At 42.7% G+C, this 18,954-nt stretch overlaps 1 protein-coding gene across 1 annotated transcript in view; it reads left to right on the top strand.

Annotated features, from left to right (window-relative positions):
• Window positions 1-18,954, top strand: part of Ifngr1 (interferon gamma receptor 1) — a 28,150-nt gene that overhangs the window by 6,050 nt on the left and 3,146 nt on the right. Inside the window, exons 2-5 of the mRNA XM_059272688.1 lie at window positions 3,195-3,309; window positions 6,602-6,765; window positions 9,005-9,180; window positions 11,581-11,767. Of these exons, the coding sequence (XP_059128671.1) occupies window positions 3,195-3,309; window positions 6,602-6,765; window positions 9,005-9,180; window positions 11,581-11,767 (642 nt within the window). The remainder of the gene's footprint in view (window positions 1-3,194; window positions 3,310-6,601; window positions 6,766-9,004; window positions 9,181-11,580; window positions 11,768-18,954) is intronic.

Genomic DNA, 18,954 nt, shown 5'->3' with positions numbered 1-18,954 from the left:
TGGCCTTTAAAGATGTGCAAGTAGAAATTGTGCTTTCCAAGCGAGCTGTGTGAGCCAGCCCAGGAGGGGCTTGAGCGAAGTGTTGAAGGTGCCCCCTGGTTTTGGCTCCTTTCTTCTCAAAATGCCAATGCTGACAGACTAACTCTGGAAGAGGCTGTTGAAAAGAAGGCAGGGCACCAGGTCTTCTGCTGAGGTCCCTTGATCCCTTGGCAGCTTTGTGCAGGGCGAGAGGTGAGGGTCTAGCCTCAACTCTTCTGCATGCAGCTGTCCACTTTGTCCAGCACCATTTGTGGAAAATGCTGGCTTTTCCTCAGTGTTTTGTTTTGTTTTGGCCTCTTTGTCAAAAACAGGTGACTACAGAAGCCTGGGCTTACATCTGGATCCTCAATTTTATTCAGTTGATTAATGTCTCTGCTTTCATTCAGGTCCTGTGCCGTTTGTATTGCGATAGTTTTGTAGTATAGTCAGAAGTCAGGGAATGTGATATACCTCTAGCAGTGTTTCTATTCCTTATCATTGTTTAGGCTACCCTGGCTCTTGTGTATCCATATGAATTTTAAGATTGTTTTTCAATTTCTGTGAAGAATTGCCTTGGAATTTTGATGGGGATTGCATTGAATCTGTACATTGTTTTTTGGTAGGATGGCCATTTTTAGAATATCAATCCTGTAAATCCATGTGTATGGAAGGTCTTCCATCTTCTGGTGTCTAATTTCTTCCTTCATTGTTTTAAAGTTTTCATTGTACAGGTCTTTTACCTCCTTGGTTAGGTTTATTCCAAGATAAATGGTTTTGTTTGTTTTTTAGAATGAAGGTCAAGCTATTCAAAATCCCAGCCTGGGTGGGAGAAGGGCTCATGAACCCCCCCACACACACACACTCATCACCCACCCCCCCCCACAGAGGAGCTCTTGGCAGTTGTTGGCTCCTGGGGAGCAGGGGAGTCAGTTTTATTCAGGGATACCCCCCCATAGGCTGCTCCCAGCAGATGGCCCTACGCCCATGCAGGCGGCACTCAGGGACTCTGTGCCCTTAAAAACAACACAAAACAGCTCCTGAGATTGGGAGCGAAACATGGTGATGAGGGATATGGACGGAGGGAGGGAGTGGGCATAGATTTGATCCAAGCCTCATGTGTCCGTCTGGAATTCTCACAGAAAGAGTGAGGAGGAGAGTGAGGAACGAGAACCGATGGTTGGACATTTTCAGGCTTTGCAGAGGCAGCTAATGCTGAAGTTGAGAAATGGCTTTTCTGAAAGTAGTTGAGATTCATTATGATCCCCGTCCTGGTCTGGTTTTTCAGTCTAAGATCTCACAGGCTGGCCGGCCTTGGGATTCTAAACACTCCCATTCAAACTCCACTTACATGCTGGCATCACAGGTGTCCTCCCTGACACCCGGTTCTGTAAGTGTGTTGGTTTGGCTTGAGAGTGTGTGTGTGTGTGTGTGTGTGTGTGTGTGTGTGTGCTGATTGATTTAGATATGCTGTAACCGTTGTGTGCTGCTTACTTGGTAGTAATGTTGAATTGTTCTGGAGGGAAGGAGGAGTAGCTTTCATGTCTTCGTAAGCCATCGATTATTAACTGGAACTGGGCTGTTTGGGGAGGTTGATGTACAGACACACCCTGTGAAAGAACCCCCTCCTAAAGGAGCCCCAGGTTTCTGTGTTGTGAATGGCCACAGGCAGTCTTACCAAAAACAGGAGAGAAAGGAGCTAGGCGAGACCATTATTTTTAGGCTTGCTCTCAAGGAAGTTGCTTAGAAAATCAAAGCTGATAGGTACTGATGTCCCAGCATGCATCTGTGGTGTTTCTGGGAGCATAGTAGATAGTTTGCAGTTGTCTGGCTAATGGCCCCAGAAAGATCAAGAAAATCTGCTGAGTGTCTGGATCTGGGGACAGCCACTCCATCCTCCACCTTCATAATCTCAATCTTTGCCATAAACCTCACCCTATGTTGATCAATCAACGTAGGGTGAGGTTTATGGCAAAGATTGACCCCTCCCAAACACTAAAGAGCTGCTTAAAATTATAAACATACGAAGCACTGTTTCTCAACTGCTACGACCAGTGGATGCTTCAGCTGTCGTTAGGCAGATTTCCGTGTGCTATCTAGAAAAAATAGGAAAGGTGTATTCTCCCGGGAGGCAGTGTTGAGAGCCTGGTGGCATTTTAGAGTGAGAGTGGGAAGCCCTGGTGCGACCAGTTCTTCTACGGACATTGAGTGTAGTCTGTGCTGGCAAATCCTGAAAACTCTAGTGCTTCCGATTAAGTGAATGAATGATTGGTATTACAGTAGGCAGTGCGTTGCTTTATCGGAACCACTAAAATGGTGTGGGAATTGGTTGTCTTCTGCTGTCTTTGTGTTTCCCGTATGTATTAGTTCATTTTCCCATTGCTGTTTCAAAATAAACCAACAGAAGCGACTTCGGGAAGGAAGACCTTGCTTTGACTCACAGGCTCGGGGTTGCAGTTTGTTGTAGGGACGCAGGGTGGCAGCAGAGGGTAGGAGGGCAGCTTGTCACATCCAACCCAGTCAGGAAGAGAGAGATGAAGCTGATCCTCACTTCTTCCCCCACCCCTTTCTCTTTTTATTCAGTCTGGGACCCCTTAGAACACTGGTTCTCAACCTTCCTAATGCTGCGACCCTTTACAGTTCTTCAGTTTTGGTGACCCCCCCAACCATCGAATTATTCTCATTGCTACTTCATAACTGTCATATTGCTACTGTTATGCGTCACAATGTAAATATGTTTTTTTGTAGATAAATAAATAAAAGTTGCCAAAGGGGACTCAACCCACAGGTTAAGAACCCCTGCCTTAGAATGATGCCTCCCACATCCAGGATGGGTCTTCCCTTCTCAGCTAAACTTCTCCAGAAACTACCACCCTCGAAGACACATGCAGATGTTTCTCTACTGGGTCACTCTAAATGTATTCAAGACGACATTGAGGATTAGCCATCTCCTCTTATGTCATGAGGGTGTTTACGTAACCTAAAGTGAATCGGAACTCCTCTGTACATTTTCAGTAACACGCATCCTATGAGTTTGCCGTGATTGAAATGATTTCAGTATCTGCTAGACTGACTTCCAGTTTCCTGGGCGTGTTTGTCTAACACGTCATTGACTAAGGTCTTCTGTTGTTGGTGTTCCTTTCTTACTGTGACCCGTGTTGTTTTTGAATCTCTTCCAGTGCCTGTACCAACTAATGTTCTAATTAAGTCTTATAACTTGGACGCGACCCTGTCCTGGGAATACCCGGACATGCCACAGACTCCTGTCTTTACTGCACAGGTAAAGAACTATGGGTGAGTATTGTTCATTGATTATTTCTATTCTGTTTTAATCGGAATCTTTGCATATTCCATAACTCTGTGTTCCTCCATCATCCCTCCTTCCCCCTCACCGAACTCTAATCATCTGTCTGTGGATGTCACAAAATGCTCAGGATACCGACTAGTTCTTCTCAGTAGTGAAGTAGAGAAGTATTGCTAGATTCTGTCTAGTCTCTTAGGAAACTAAGATTTATTAGCTGTTAGCAAAGAATACCCAAATGCGTTGAAGTAATGTCAGTGAGGGCAAACACCACCTTGACAGTAGTTTAGTGGTGTCTCAGATTAAATACTTACAGGTCAAGTAGACTCAAATGGAAAACCAGACTTCAATGTGGATTTGTCTTCTCATGATTTAATTGAGATTAGCAACTTTTTTTTTTTAAAGATTTACTTATTATGTATACAATGTTCTGTCTGCATGTATGCCTGCAGGCTGGAAGAGGGCACCAGCTTTCATTACAGGTGGTTGTGAGCCACCATGTGGTTGCTGGGAATTGAACTCAGGACCTCTGGAAGAGCAGTCAGTGCTCTTAACTGCTGAGCCATCTCTCCAGCCCGAGGTTAGCAACTTTTGATAGGCATGCTATGAAGGCAATCTTTGTATCTACCATACAGATCATAGTGAATGCTTATCCCAGGCATGGTATCATGAAACCTGGTCATTTGACAAAGGTGTTAGCACTCGGATCTATCCATTGTACATTCTTTTAAGTAAATAACCTGTGGGGCAAAACGCCATGAGGACATGAATATCCTATTCTATACAAGTCCACAGATATTTCAAGAGCTATTGGTTACTATAACTCTGTCCTAGTTAGGGTTTCTATTGCTGTGATGAAACACCATGACCAAAGCAACTTGAGGAGGAAAGGGTGTATTTGGCTTACATTTCCATATCACTGTTCATCATCAAAGGAGGTCAGGACAGGAACTCGAACAGGACAGGAATCTGGAGGCAGGAGCTGATGATGCAGAGACCATGGAGGAGTGCTGCTTACCGGCTTGTTCCTCATGGCTTGCTCAGTCTAGTACCACTAGCCCAGAAGTGTCCCCACAATAGGCTGGGCCCTCCCCCATCAATCACCAATTAAGAAAATCCCCCACAGGCTTATGTTCAGACCCATCTTGTGGAGGCATTTTCTTAATTGAAGTTCCCTCTCTTAAATGACTTGAGCTGGTGTCAAGTTGACATAAAACTCTCCAACACAGTCACTTAGTAAATTGACAGAAACATTAAACTCTGAAAACATATTGTATTTGAAAACTGTGAGAGACAGAAACCTTCATGCATGATTAATGTGAATGGAAATAGATTTGGCCGTGGGGGAAGAACTTTTATCTGACAAAACTTAATATGCTTACCTGGGCACGTTTTTTTTTTGTGGTGCTGGAGATCAAACCCAAAGCTTTACACTGGCTAGGTAAGCCGTCTACCACTGCGCTACACCACCAGCTCCCATGTTGCATTTGTGTGTGTGTGTGTGTGTGTGTGTGTATGCAGTAGTGTGTGCATGTATACACACATACATGTGGAGGGTAGGACAACCTCAGATGTCAGTCTTTGTTTGTTTATTTGCTTGTTTGTTTCTTTAATGTGGGTTCTGGGGATTGAACTCAGGCCCTCATGTTTTGCGCAGCAAGAACCTGATTGGCTAAGCTGTCTGTCCAGCCAGGGTTCGCTTTTCGATCTGTTGATTCCGCATGACTGCTACAGAAATGGATTACTGAATTCGCTTTGTAAAATATGAAGGAAATTTCATATTTTATGGACCTAAATGTAGTGGCTTCCAGACTATGTTGTTCAATGAAAAGAAAAGGTAAGTTCTGTAAGGCAGATGCACTGTGCTCCACTGGAGAAGATGAAAGAGATGAACTGTGGGTGTTGTCTGGGAGAAGAAGGGCCGGGAGTGAAACCCCTCAAGCCAGTGAGTTTGGCTTCCTGCAAGAATGGGGAGCAATGTTGTGGACACCAATAGGAAGAGCTTCATGTTTTCCTTAGAGTTGCTGCTTCCAGGGTTAAGCCAAGAAACAAAATGAAGATTTTTTTATAGGGAGTTGAGGGAGTTTGACTTGTTTGATTGGTTTAGCAGGTTTTTGTTTCATCTTTCTGGGGCTGAGGTCCAACTTATTCACATAAACAAGCACTGTACCTCCAAGCAACAACCCCAGCCTGGGAAGACAGAAAAGCAATTAGAAAGTCTCCCTCATGGTAGAAACAGATGATGGGGACATGTCAATAGCCATCCCGAAGCAGGCTCTTACTGGCCAAAGGATGGGACAGCTTAAGCAGCAATATCAATAAGAACGTGATAAATAAGAAAGAAACCCCATTATCCATATTGTCATTAAATAATGATGAAGTTGGGAAAATGCAAAGTTCTTTTGTGGGCAAGGAACTTCTAAAATGTTGTGTTTTGTCAAGTGAAGCTGATACCTTAGGTGTTATCTCCCTGTAATGCCTGTAAATTTTACTAGAAAGATAAATCTAAAGCAAAACAAAAAAACCTGACCACAATGAAGAGCTTTTGTAATGTGTCTGATTTTGTAATTGACTCACATCTATATTAACGGGCTCCATAATGGTTTAAAACTTAAATATGAAATGTATTGTATGAGTTCTGTCTCCTACAAAGGAATTTACAGCAAGGGTTAAGTATGCCTTATCTCAAATGCTTGTGACCAGAAGTATTTCATATTTCTGGCCTTTTTCAGATCTTGAAAGGTCTATATATACCTAAGTAGATATCTCAGGGGTGGGACCTAAGTGTAAACATGAGACTTAGGTCATATGTACCTTATCCACATAGAGCCTGAAAGTAACTGTTGTAATTTGTTATGGTGTTTTATCTATTTTTTAAATTGGATAATTTTTGTAAGGATTGGACCCAGGGCATTGCACATGCCCCACAAGCTTTCTGTCACTCATCTAGTCCCCTAGTCTCTATGATATTTTGAACAACGAATTTCATGCAGGAAACAAACAGCTTTGCATGATGTAGCATCTTTCCTCTGTGACATCAAATGGGTGCTCAACGCCTTGAATTTTCGAGCCATTGGAATTTCCAAGTTTTTGGGTTAAGGATGCTGGGTTTGTACGTTCCATTCAAGACTAAGGGTTTCTTCTTTCATCTGCCTTCACTGTCTTACTTTATTTTAGCTCTTCCAAGCAGCTGGCTGGATGCAAAGCAAAACACAGATGAATGGCTAAAGTTTGTGTGGTAATAAGATTTCCCATGTGTCACTTCACTCTTCCTGTTCATTTCAGGAACGAATGGGTTGACGCCTGCATCAACATTTCTGATCATCATTGTAATATCTATGAACAAATTCAAGATCCCGATATGTCTGTCTGGGCCAGAGTTAAAGCTACTCTTGGACAGAAAGAATCTGCCTACACATTGTCAAAAGAGTTTATTATGTGCCGACAGGGTAAGTAAGTAAGATTGTATGCATGGGTAACTTCTTGAAATTTTTATTTACTTACTTATTTTTATGTGTATGGGCACTTTGCCTGCATGTATGTGCACCACATTCATGCGGTGCCCTCAGAGGCCTGAAGAGGGCGTTGGATCCCCCTGGGGCTGCTATTACAGGTGTTTGCTAACTACCATGTAGGTGCCGGGAACCAAACCCGGGTCCCTTGGGAGAGCAGCCGGTGCTCTTAACCACTGAGCCATCTCTCTATCCCCTACATGGATACATTTTAATTCTGAAGTACTTATACTTCTGTGTATGTTTGCTTTTACTGATGGTTGCTACAAGTGTCTAGTAAACGTATGACAGAATTTGAGGAGCCAGTGTCTTTTCCTTCTAGGCCCCACAAAAATAGCACTAAACTGGCCTTCGCTTTCCCACTTGAAAACCGTTTAACATCCAGTCCATTCAAAGCCTGACCAGTGCTGTTCAGCATGGCTAGACACCAGCCTTTCCTTCCCTGTCTGATAGGAAATTTATTTCAAAGTTAGATCACAGAGGACGTGGCCGCGGGACTCATTCCTCCTACCTCCCTTAAGTCCTTGAAGACCTTGGGAGCATAAATACCAACGTAACATACATTAACATAATACATAGAATTTCCAGCCAGCGATGGTGGCCCCCACCTGTCATCCAGCAGGCAGGCAGGAGGCTCAGGGAACAAGGGCTAGTGAAGAGTTTGAAGTCTGTCTGTCCCAAAGAAACACAAGTGTAGAGTTCTTTCTTGTCTCTGAATCCAAGTTTCAGCTCTTTGCCATTCCAGCATCCTACCTATAGTTTACTGGTCTCAGCTCTCACTCCAGCTACAGAATGTTCAGTATCAGGTATAATCTTGGGCGGGGCATCCCACCTTAGCCTGTGCCCTAGTCTGATAGACCTGATGGCATCCCTTCCAGTTTCCCTTCCTCCCTCCCTCACCCTCTGTGCCTGGTTACTTCCATGCTGGCATGCCTGTGGTGTCCACGTGTCTTGATTCTGCCCCAACTCTTTGGATATATATACTCCACTGGCCCTATCTTTGCTTACTTTAGGTATTTTTATTCTCTGGGTTCATCTGGTACATGCCATCTTTATGTCAGATTTGTCTGCCACAGCTTTATCAAGGACCTTCTGTGTCCCAGAAAGTACGCCTGAGGTACACTGAAGAGTCCACGCCAGACCTGGGTGGAAGACAGTATGTGCATGGTACATAGGAGAAGCATATACAAACGTTCACCACACAAGCCCCATACATCAGAGACACAGAGGCTGTGCACAGACTACCTGAGTCTCCAGTTCTGATTTTCACAGAAAAAACTGAATCATGAGCAAACTTTTTAGAAGTTTGCCAGACACCCGTGGGTGTTAAAGACACTGGGTTTCAGTGAGGAAGATAACTAAAGAACTTTCCAGGAGCTGGACAGATGGCTCTGTGGTTAAGAACACTGGCTGTTCTTCCAGAGGACCTAGTTGTAATTCCAGCACCTACATGGCAGCTCACAGCCACCAGTAACTCCAGTTCCAGGGAATCTCAGACCTCTTCTGACCTCCGCAGGCACCATGCATGCTCATGATATGTAGACATACATGTAGGCAAAATACTCATACACACAACAAATAAAAATAAATAAATAAACAAATAAATAAATAAGGGCCTTTTCAGAAACAGTTTTTAGAAAACAGGTTCCTTAAGCTACAAAAAAATAAGGATAAAAGAGAAGGTATTTCCTTGAGTTTCTATTTTGTTTGCTTACATGGGGGTGGAGAGCTTGAGAATGAACCTGGGTCCTTATGTTGCTAGGCAAGCGCTCCACCCGTGAGCTACATCTCCAGCTTGCTAGTTTTACTTTTTGCTTTGACACTAATTTGCTTAGGCTGGTTTCAGACTCATTCTTCAGCCTAAACATTGAGCTTAATGGTCCTCCTGCGCTATCCTTCTAAACAGCAGGTATTACAGGCATGTACCACCAGCCCAGCCTATTCATCTTCTCAAAACCAACGTTTCTGACTAATCGTACCTTCCTAAAGACAAAGTCCGAAGTGAAACTAAATCACTAGAGCAGAGTTTAGGCAAGAGAGCTTCTCATCTGAGATTTATTAAACACTGTATTCTTAGAATGTCTTCTTGATCTTCAGAGTTGTTGAAATGCATCCATTGATTTGGGCAGATTTAGTAGCTGTGCTGGGAGGAATTATACTTGCCTTTTCTTCCCAGGGAAAGTTGGACCACCTGGCCTGGCCATCATCAGGAGGCGAGACCAGCTCACTGTCAATGTGTTTCACCCGGCTGTTATTGTAAACGGAGAAAGGCGTGGGATCATGTTTGAGGATGAAAGCGCCTGTCACACCTTCGACTACACCATATATGTGCAAAGAAACAGGAGTGGGGAGGTGTGTGCTCCTCTTTTCTCTTTTTTAAACATAGGAATCATTGTATTGCTTGTGCAATACGATGCTGTCATAAACTGTAAGGTAGACTGCTGCTCATGCATATGCAGATCAGATTTCTGGTAAGGAAAAAACAAACTACATAAATACTATTGAAGGGGGCCCAGTATGGAGTTAATTGCCAACACCAGCCAGCTGATGCCTTTAAGTTTTCTCTTTGCGTGTTTAATTGCAGGGCCCTCTCTAGAATGTTGCTTTCTCTATATACCTGTTTCTGCTGGTGAGTTGGAGATCGACTTAGGATTTTTTTCTTTTTCCTTACTAGTAATATACAGTATATAAAATAATATACAGCCATGATTTATTTCTGAAAGGTAAGCTAGCAGTACAACACCAGTGATATAATGACATTCCTCTGGCAGTGGTCTGGAGTCCATACTTTGATTCAAACTGTGCTCCCTCCATTCCTGCTCAGTGTCACCTTTTATTTGTTTAATGGTTATCAAAACCATACGATGTGCCTTCTAAGTACACAGAACTACAGAAGCAAAAGGTACAAACAAAACTCAGGGTATCCTGGTGCAGCAGAGAAGGGTGGGGGCAGCCTGCAGGGATGGAGCAGTGGCTTTGAGTGGAGGGGTCAGAGGACCCTCCCAGGAAAGGGGACAGCTGGAGCCAACGCTGGGGGCAGAAGCTGGTCCCTGCAGCTGTATGTGGGGACATCATTTGAAGCATAGGACCTGGGAAAGGCAGAGATCTCTGCAGAGGCACAGTTGGCATGTGGGGACAGCACCAGGGGCCAGTGAGCTTAGGAGAGGGGTCCAGGGAACAGGTGTAAACAGAGCAGGCGTTGGGGGGTGGGGTGGCTTTTGTTTTCTTCTCTTGAGTGAGATGCTGCTTGCCCATGGCTCACTGGAAGTTCCATGCACTTTCCCAGAATGCCCTTCACCATTTCCATGTGGCACATTCCTGCTTACTCTTTGGGATCAGGGGTTGTCGGCTCCTCTTTGTATTCTTTCCATACGCAGTAGGTTATTTCATTTCGGGTGGCTCAGTTAGTTTTTCCTTGTTCCTTGTAGGAGTCATCTTACAGTGCTCCTGACTTTCTGTTACAGTTCTTACCTCTTATCTGCACTGAATTGTTAGGCACATTAAACCGACACTGTAATACACATGTATTAGTCACCTGAACGAACACCCAGGACAACTAGCTTATGAAGTGGGGAAGTTTATTTAGCTCAGTTTTAGAGACACAAAGGGTGATGTTTGCTTCTGCTCAGCTCTGAGCACATCACAGCAGCACGTGTACAGGTGATGACCACTCTTTCCCCCTTTCTCCTCGAGCTGGGAACCAAACCCGTGACGTCATACACACGGGGCATCCGCCATGCTATATACCACTATCACGAGACATTTCATCTCAAAGCAGAGCAGAAGTAAGGGAGGCGGTGGCGGGAGGGGGGGGTAGGGGGATCTCAATACATTTCAAGGGCATGTCGCTATGTGTTCATTATTTTCTCATCACTGTAATCACATATCAGACAGAAACAACTTAAAGAAGGAAAGGTTTATTTTGGCTCAGTTTCTGAGGGTTCAGTCCATGGTCACCCAGCTTTATATGCTTGGACAGACATGTTGGAAGTATGAGGCAGGAGTAGCCAGGACGAGGCACCCTCAAGGGCTAAACCCCAATGACCTATTTACTCCAGTTAGACTCCTACTTCTGAAACTTCCCAGAACCTCCCATGGCATCACTACCAACTGAAGACCTAGGCCTTACTACATAAGCCTGTGAGGGACATTTGAAACTCAAAGCGTAACCACTTCCCATGAGTCCCGTCTCATAAAGGTCTCAGCCAGGCGCACCCCAGGATTGCCACCTCAGAGACCCGCCCTTTAATATACAGGCCACACTGGATGCCTAGCCAAGCCACGGCAGTCCTGTGTCCAGGCCTGAGCACAGGTGAACATGGGCTCTAGCTAGTAGAATGAATGAACTACAAATGTGCTTGGGACCTTTTTATGTACTTCCTGCACAGGGACCCTGAAGCCTTCATGTAGCTACTTTCTTATGCTTCCTGTGAAATGCTTTCCTCTCTCTCCAGCTGCTTCTGGTATTCTAGGAACTGCATAAGCAAGTATTGGCTAGTTCCACAGCCCCTAAACATTTCCATTCTTCAAGTCTTAAACAATACCTGTTCCCATAGAGAACATTTTAACAACTGTACTTCCTCATGCTGGGTTGAAGTCACAGATCGACTTATAATTTGATATCAAAGCTGGTTTTAATTTCATATTCACTCTATACATGTTTTCCTTCAACGTTTAACTAGGGTAATGCAATGATTTCCCCCCTCAGATTAAAGAAGCCATACACTTTCTTATTGTTGTTTTTCCATGTAGATCCTCTATACAAGTCATAACATTGATATAGAAGATTGCAGTGAAACTCTGTGCCAGTTCAACATCTCAGTGTCCAAACTGGATTCCAGATACTGCGTTTCAGTAAATGGACACTCAGAATTCTGGGACATTACAACAGAAAAATCAGAAGAAGTCTGTACTCCCCTTTTCCAAAACCACAGAAAAGGTAAGCTCTTGCCCCCTCCCCTCTAGATGAAGACAGAGAATGTTAACCGAAATAGGGCAATGTGAAAATAAATGGATTGATTTATAACTTAAACACATATCTTTTCTTTTAAAAAATATTCAATAATCCCTTTCCCCAGAAAAGCTCCTAATTAAAAACAAGACAGTTTCTCTGTCATTGAAATGTACTATAGCAACCAAACTAAAAAGCCACTAGATGGCTGACCCAGGAAAGGAAAGATACGTAGCAAATATATGAAATTATGTGCACAGATATCTGTATTTCAAGTGGTAATTTGAAAATGTGTTAACTTGAGAAAAGCCAGAAGAGGACCATGAAGATGTCACAGTGGGTAAACGTACCTGCCTCCAAGACTTACAGCCTCACTTGGGTCCAGGACACATAGTGGAAGAAGAAAGCCAATTCCCTCAAGTTGTTCCATAACCTCCACTCACGTGTGCTGGCCTGTGCATGCAGACATCCACACACAAATAAATTATGGAGCTTTTTAAAGTTAGAAGAAACAATTACCATCAGTCACAGCTTGGGGTTTTCTTTGCATCCTGGTTTTATCTTGGGTTTCTCCACACAGCTGTGATGTAGTGTGTCGTGTATATAATTCTGTGTACTGCGCATGCTCTTTAGGCTTTAAAGGGAATCTCTTCCATAGAGGAGGACATTTTAACAGATGCCCTTCCCCGTGCTGTGTTGAAGTCACAGACTAACTTACTTGCTATCAAGCTGGTTTTAATTTCATATTCACTCTATACATGTTTTCCTTCAGTGTTGACTAGGATAAATGCAATGATTTCCCCTCCCCCCAGAATGAAGAGGCTATGCACATTAGTGCACTTTTTAAATAGAAGAATATTTTAAAAAATTTTAATGTCTTATCATTTTCTTTCGCACACTTTGTTAATATTTTTAAAATCTATAGACTATTTCATCTTGTGAATGATATTCTTTTTATTTTCCCGTTTTCAAGTTTTTTTAGAATATCTTTTCTATGCTAAAAAAGGTACTAATTTTTTTTTAATTCAAATGACTTTAAAAAAAAAAAAGTATGCTTTTCCCTTAAAAAAGAAAAGTATGCTTTTCCAGGGGAACAATGAAAGGCAGTTGAGAAGGAAAGGAGTATTATGCAAGCTGCCAAGAGAGAAAATCAGTCAGTAATCCTGCCCAGCTATGACATTTATGAAACACAGCAATGATCAGCATGGCATGATGTCCCCAGAACTGAAATAGTGGTATTGACATCTTGGGGATAACCAACAGCCACTGATTTGGAACGTAAGACATGCTAGGTAGAAGGGAATTCATGCCTGGTACTGTAAGTGCAGCCAACTGCCCGTGACCGATGAGGCTGTGGAACCTAGATAAGAGCCTACTACTGCCCCGTGCCCAAACCAGTGTACTTCCTAACTGTTCTGAATACCATGCTTATGTACCCACAGATAAGTGCAGCTCTCGCCCCTTATCAAAAAAGCTTCTTTTTTCAGCAGACAGAGACTGTTACGGAACAAAAAGCCACAACTGGCCATAATGCAGAGAGCAGCTGAGGGGGTGCCAAGCACCCCTTGATACAACTACAACCCCTACACCTGAGGCTCAGGGAGTGTTGCAGAGTGGGAGCGGGAGTTTTAAATCTCACCAATATGGCGGCCTAAACAATGACAACACCACGTGACATGCCAAGATGGATGAGTGGAACCTTCCAAGTCCCCACCCCTAGAAGAAGAGCTATAGGCAATGGTTGACTCCTGAGAGAGGGGCAGTCAGTCTTCCCCAGGCGTGAGCTCCCAATTATTTCTCCAATATCAAGTGGTCTGCCCTAAAAATATACACCTTCCAGCAGCTCTACCCAGTCTCAGCAGGTTGTATTTATATATTTCTATGTATGTATAACATGCGTATGTGTAGCGCTAATGAAAAAAGACAATAGAGATACTTGAGAATCTCAAAGGGTAGCTTGGAGGTAGAGAAAGACCAGACGCACTGGCCTGTCTGTGGGAGGGAGGAGCAGGATCTGCTTGGTGGGGATGCGAGATGATCAAAGTGCACTATATACATATGTGCAATGTGATAATGAAGCCCGTTATCTCATACAAATAATAAATGTGGATGAAACTCCTGAAAAGAAGCTGTGTCTGCAGGGACTGATGGGGATTTCAGTGCTATAGAGAAGCTGGAATGTTATAGATTCAGAGGCTAATTACTTTGTCTTAGGGTAATTTAGTCTTCTGGAACAGCCATGCCTTGCCCCACTCTGTATCTGAACTCACACCTCGTGATAAGTTAGTAAAAACCTCTCAGAAGCTGTTCTCTTAGAACACTGTCTTCCACTGGTCCTAGAGCTAGGAATGTCACGAGCATCATGGACCTGTAAGATAGCTCCCACATCTCAGTGTATCTGCCTCTTGGCTGCACCCACCAGGATAGTTTAAACTTGCCTTGATGGGTGGCTTTCGATCTGTAAAGCTATGAAAACCCTCTGAAACTGCTTCCACATTGGAACATGAACTTTGGGGTAAACTAAATCTATGTTCCTGCTCTTTGCTCACTCATAGTAGCTCTAGAGTAAACTATCTCTTGTTCTCTTTAAGGTGAGAGCTTTGGTTTTTATGTCGACAATAGTAAAACTGGGAAAAATACCACATATAGTATTTCTCAATACTAATTTTAAATATTTCTAACCAAAGATGAGGTACTCTAGTTGGCTTTCCTGTGACTATTCTTCACTAAAATGTTGATTTTTTTTTTTTGTGACTAGTCACTAAAATGTTGATTTTCCTGTGACTAGTCACTAAAATGTTGGTTGGAGACTCTCTTAGTAGTTCGAGTTTCTATTGCTGTGATAAAACACCAGGACCGAAGCACCTTGAGAAAATCAGAAGGAAAGGCTTGTTTTGCTGATGTTTCCACATCACTGTCCATCATTGAAGGCAGTCAGGGCAGGAACCTGGAGGCAGGAGCTGATGCAGAGGCCATGGACGGATGCTGCTTATTGGCTTGTTCCTCATGGCTTGTTCAGCCTGCTGTCTTACAGAACCCAGGACCACACCAGTTTGCAAATATACATTAGCAGGAAAAAAAAAAAAAACACTAATTAAAACCCAAACAAAACTCTTTACTGTTTACTGGAATACCAATGCAAGTGTAAACTAAACATACCCGAACACTGGCCATTTATCATAGCCCTATAAAACTAGGTACGACTTCTGCTAACTTATTAAATGTTTTATGATAAGATTTAACCCTTCTGCTGAGATTCTGTCAGTCATTCCTTAATGTAAAACATTACCAATATGCATCCCATTTACATGCTAGTGGTGTTTGAATCTTAGGTGGTCTTTTAATAAAAAAAAAAAAAAAAAACCCAGAGCCAGATATTGGAGTGAAAGCTGAAAGATCAGAGGAGCAAGCCACAGCCAACCTCACCTCACCAACTCCTCAGCTGATCCTGTTTCCACAAATCCTCAGACTGAAAGCCTCTGTCTGAGTCCTCACCCTGAGAAAGGGTCTCAGCTGAACTGCTTTAGTTCCTGTTTCCTCACGCCTTATATACCTTTCTTATATACCTTTCTCCACCTAGCCATGTCGCCTCCTGGGATTAAAGGCTTGTGCGCTTCCCAAGCAAAGGCATGAGATCTCAAGTGCTGAGATTAAAGGTGTGTGCCACCACTGCCTGGCTCTGTTTCTAGTGTGGCCTTGAAATCACAGAGATCCAGATGGATCTCTGCCTCTCGAGTGATAGGATTAAGGATGTGTGCCACCACTGCCTGACCTCTATGTCTGATCTAATGGCTGGCTATGTACTCTGATCCCCAGATAAGTTTATTAAGGTACACAATGTATCACCACATGCTAGTCATCAGAAAACAGTAGATAGACACATTGATAAAGGTAAGAATGTTCCCGTGTTCACATATCCCCAAAGAATGCTGTCTTTATGTTCAACTTAGTTTGGGGCCATTAAATTATATGAGTGTAATTACCTTATCAACAAAATTTATCAGTTGATAGGTATCATAAACTGACTGTGGCAACACAGGCAAGCACTGAACTGAATAACCATTGTCTACAGAGAACCAAGGATCCATTGTATGTGTTGTTACCATGCATTAGTGTGTATGTTAGCGGCTCAGTGTGGTATTTCCTCATATGGTATTGCAGCGCTGATCAACTCCAGCTCCCCTGTTCCCCCGCCCTTCTCCAGACTCCTTTCCCCACCCCTGTCCATCACTATTCTACACTTAGATGACTTTGGCTTTTTGAGAGAAGATCTCTCTGTGTATAGTCCTAGCTGGCCCGAACTTTCCCTTTAACCCAGGCTGGCCTTGAACTTCTGGCATTCTTGCCTCTGCTGACCTAGTATTGGGATTACAGCCATGCACTACCATACCTCATGAAGACTGACTTTTTCAAGTTTCAAAATATGAGAGAACACACTGTACTTGTTTGGCCAATTTTGCTTAGCATGTTATCCCACAGTTCCATCCATTTTCCTGTAAATGACAAGATTTTAACTCATACATATGGCTACATAGTATTGGTATGTATGTATATATAGTGTATGTGGGTATATATATGTGTATGTGTGTTATACATTAGAAGATATTTTCCTCATCCGTTCATCTCCCCCTCAGGTATTATGAATAGTTCTGCAATATACGTGGACATGCAGTGATCTCTTTGCCATTCAGTTTCATTTAGAGAGATGATTTGCTTTTTTTTTTTTTAATTTTTTTTATTTTATGTGCATTGGTGTTTTGCCTGCATGTATGTCTGTATGAGGGTTTCAGGTCTCCTGGAACTGGCGTTACAGACAGCTGTGAGCTGCCATGTGGGTGCTGGAAATTGAACTCGGGTCCTTTGGAAGATCAGTCAGTGCTCTTAACCTCTGAGCCGTCGAGAGATGATTTGCTATTGTAGTTTTGATTTGCGTTTTCCTGGTGGCTAAGGACGTTTATCATCTTTCCATGTATTCGTTGGCCATTTTGCTTCTCAGGAGTGTGTATTCATTTGCCCATTCTTTAATTGGGTTACTTACTTGTTTTGTTAGGTTTTTTTTTAATTCCTTATGTTAACTTTTTATAAAATGAGTGAATGGCTGCTGTTTTCTCCCGTTCTCTTCACTCTGCAGACTGTCTCCTTTGATAGGCCTGATTTTACAGGATTCATTTGCAAGGTCTTTTGTGTCCTGTCCAGAGCATCACCTATTCCTTTGTCTTCAAATATTCCTCCTGTTTTCTACTCTTAGGTCCATCTTGAGTTGATTTTTTGTGGAAAATGTGGCAAGGATTATCTTCTCCATGTGGCCGTCGGGTTCCGCAGCATTTATTGAAAGGTCTCCTCTTTAGCTGTCTGTAGCTAGTGGGGCTCCTTTCTAGGACCCCCGCTCTGCTGCACTGGGCTGCACATCTGCTGGTCTGCTCCTAGCATGCTGCACTTTGTTACCATCCCTTCAGTTTGAAATCAGGCATTTTGATTCCTGCAATTTTGATCTTTTTTGCTCAAAATTGTTCCGGCTATTTTGGGTCTTTTGTGGTGAATTTCATATGAATTTTGGGATTGTTTCTTTTAGTTCTGTGATGAGTATAATTAGTATTTTGGTGGAGGTTGCATTCAAACTGTAGACTTCAGTGCTGGTACAGATGTTTTCATCAATACTCTAATGCATGGATTTGGAAAGTCTTTCCATGTTTTGTTCCTTTGATCTGCTTTTTCAATGTTTTTTTTAATTTTCACTGACAGAGTCTTGTACGTCCTTGGTTACATTTACCCCTAGGCAAGGTTTTGCTTTGTTTTTCTTTAAGCTATTGTGAAGGGGATTGTTTCCATTATTTTTTTTTTCACCAAATTTCATACTGATGCTGTGATTTTTGTATTTTGATTTTGTATCTTGTGCCTTTATTGTTTTCATTTATCATTTTTTAAATTTTATTTTGTATTTATGAGTGTTTTGTCTTTATATTTGTCTAATGGACCACATGTATGCAGTTCCTGAGAAGGCCAGAAGAGGGCATCAGATCCCCTGGGGCTTGGGTCACCTGTGGTTGTAGGTTGCCTTGTGGGTGCTGGGAATTTAACCCCCAGGTCCTCTATAACAGTAGCCAATGCTCTTAACCACCAAGCTATACCTTCAGCCCAATGGATGTCTTTTTGGATGATGGAAAGCTAGGCTGAAATGTTAGACCAGACATGTAAAATTTAATGTTAATAACTTTCAGGCCATTCCATGAAAGCTTCAAATATGACTTAAAACAATGTAGTGCATTTTGTGCTAATTTGCATTAGGCTATTTGGAAAACAAAATCCTACTTTATGTACAAAATTGGTGCACTTATCCCAAATCCAATTTTGTAAAAAGCCTAAATAGGAAAACAAAGGAATTGATGTGATGATGGCATGGTGGCAGCACCTTAGCTAGTGTTTTGTCCCCTTGTCACAGGAATAGGTCTTGTGTGCTGTCTCCTCAGCCCAGTGGGATTTCAGTGGGACTTCTAATACAACACTGATAATCACTATTTATTTATTTATTTATTTATTTATTTATTTATTTATTTATGTATTTATTGCTATCATAATGATTTACTTTGTTTAACCACAGCCCATAATGGACATGGTGTAAGCATTCGTTAAGCAGTAACGTGTAGTTACTATTCCATAGAGGGGGCTTTCGAATAGAAACGAGAGTTATGAAATGCTGTTAAGGAGACACACACCTGTCACAACATTTAGACTACCGTTTATTTTTAGAAGAAAGGACTCTGGGAAATGCTGCTGCTGCTGCTGCTTTGTGAATAAGAGCAGGGTGAGAACAAAATACACAAAGGGTGTGTGTGTGCCCACAATCTTTACTGCTGTGCGATGCTCGTCTATGGGCCTGAGCATGTGTGTGCAGGTGGCTCCTCTGTGTTTTTATAGGCACACGAGTCTTCGGATGGATAAGTGGTAAGGAGTTCTGAGGAGCAGAGCTGGATTGTTTTAAGAGTTATCAGCAATGTTGCCAGAATTGATATCTTCTCAGGAGAGGCATTTTTAAAATGCTTTTTTAACTGAGGGGAATGTGTCCCTTGGTAACACCCTGCTGGGAGGCTGTGAAGATTTTTCAGAAGCTGTTTCAGCTACCTGTGTCATGGCAGTGTAGTCCCAGGATGCTTCAGCCCTGGGAAGAGCCTGACTTC

This window comes from Peromyscus eremicus, chromosome 8b (assembly GCF_949786415.1).
Source record: "Peromyscus eremicus chromosome 8b, PerEre_H2_v1, whole genome shotgun sequence".
NCBI lineage: Eukaryota > Metazoa > Chordata > Mammalia > Rodentia > Cricetidae > Peromyscus > Peromyscus eremicus.
Note: the sequence above shows the minus strand (reverse complement) of the source record. Positions and strands in the feature narration are given on the sequence as shown.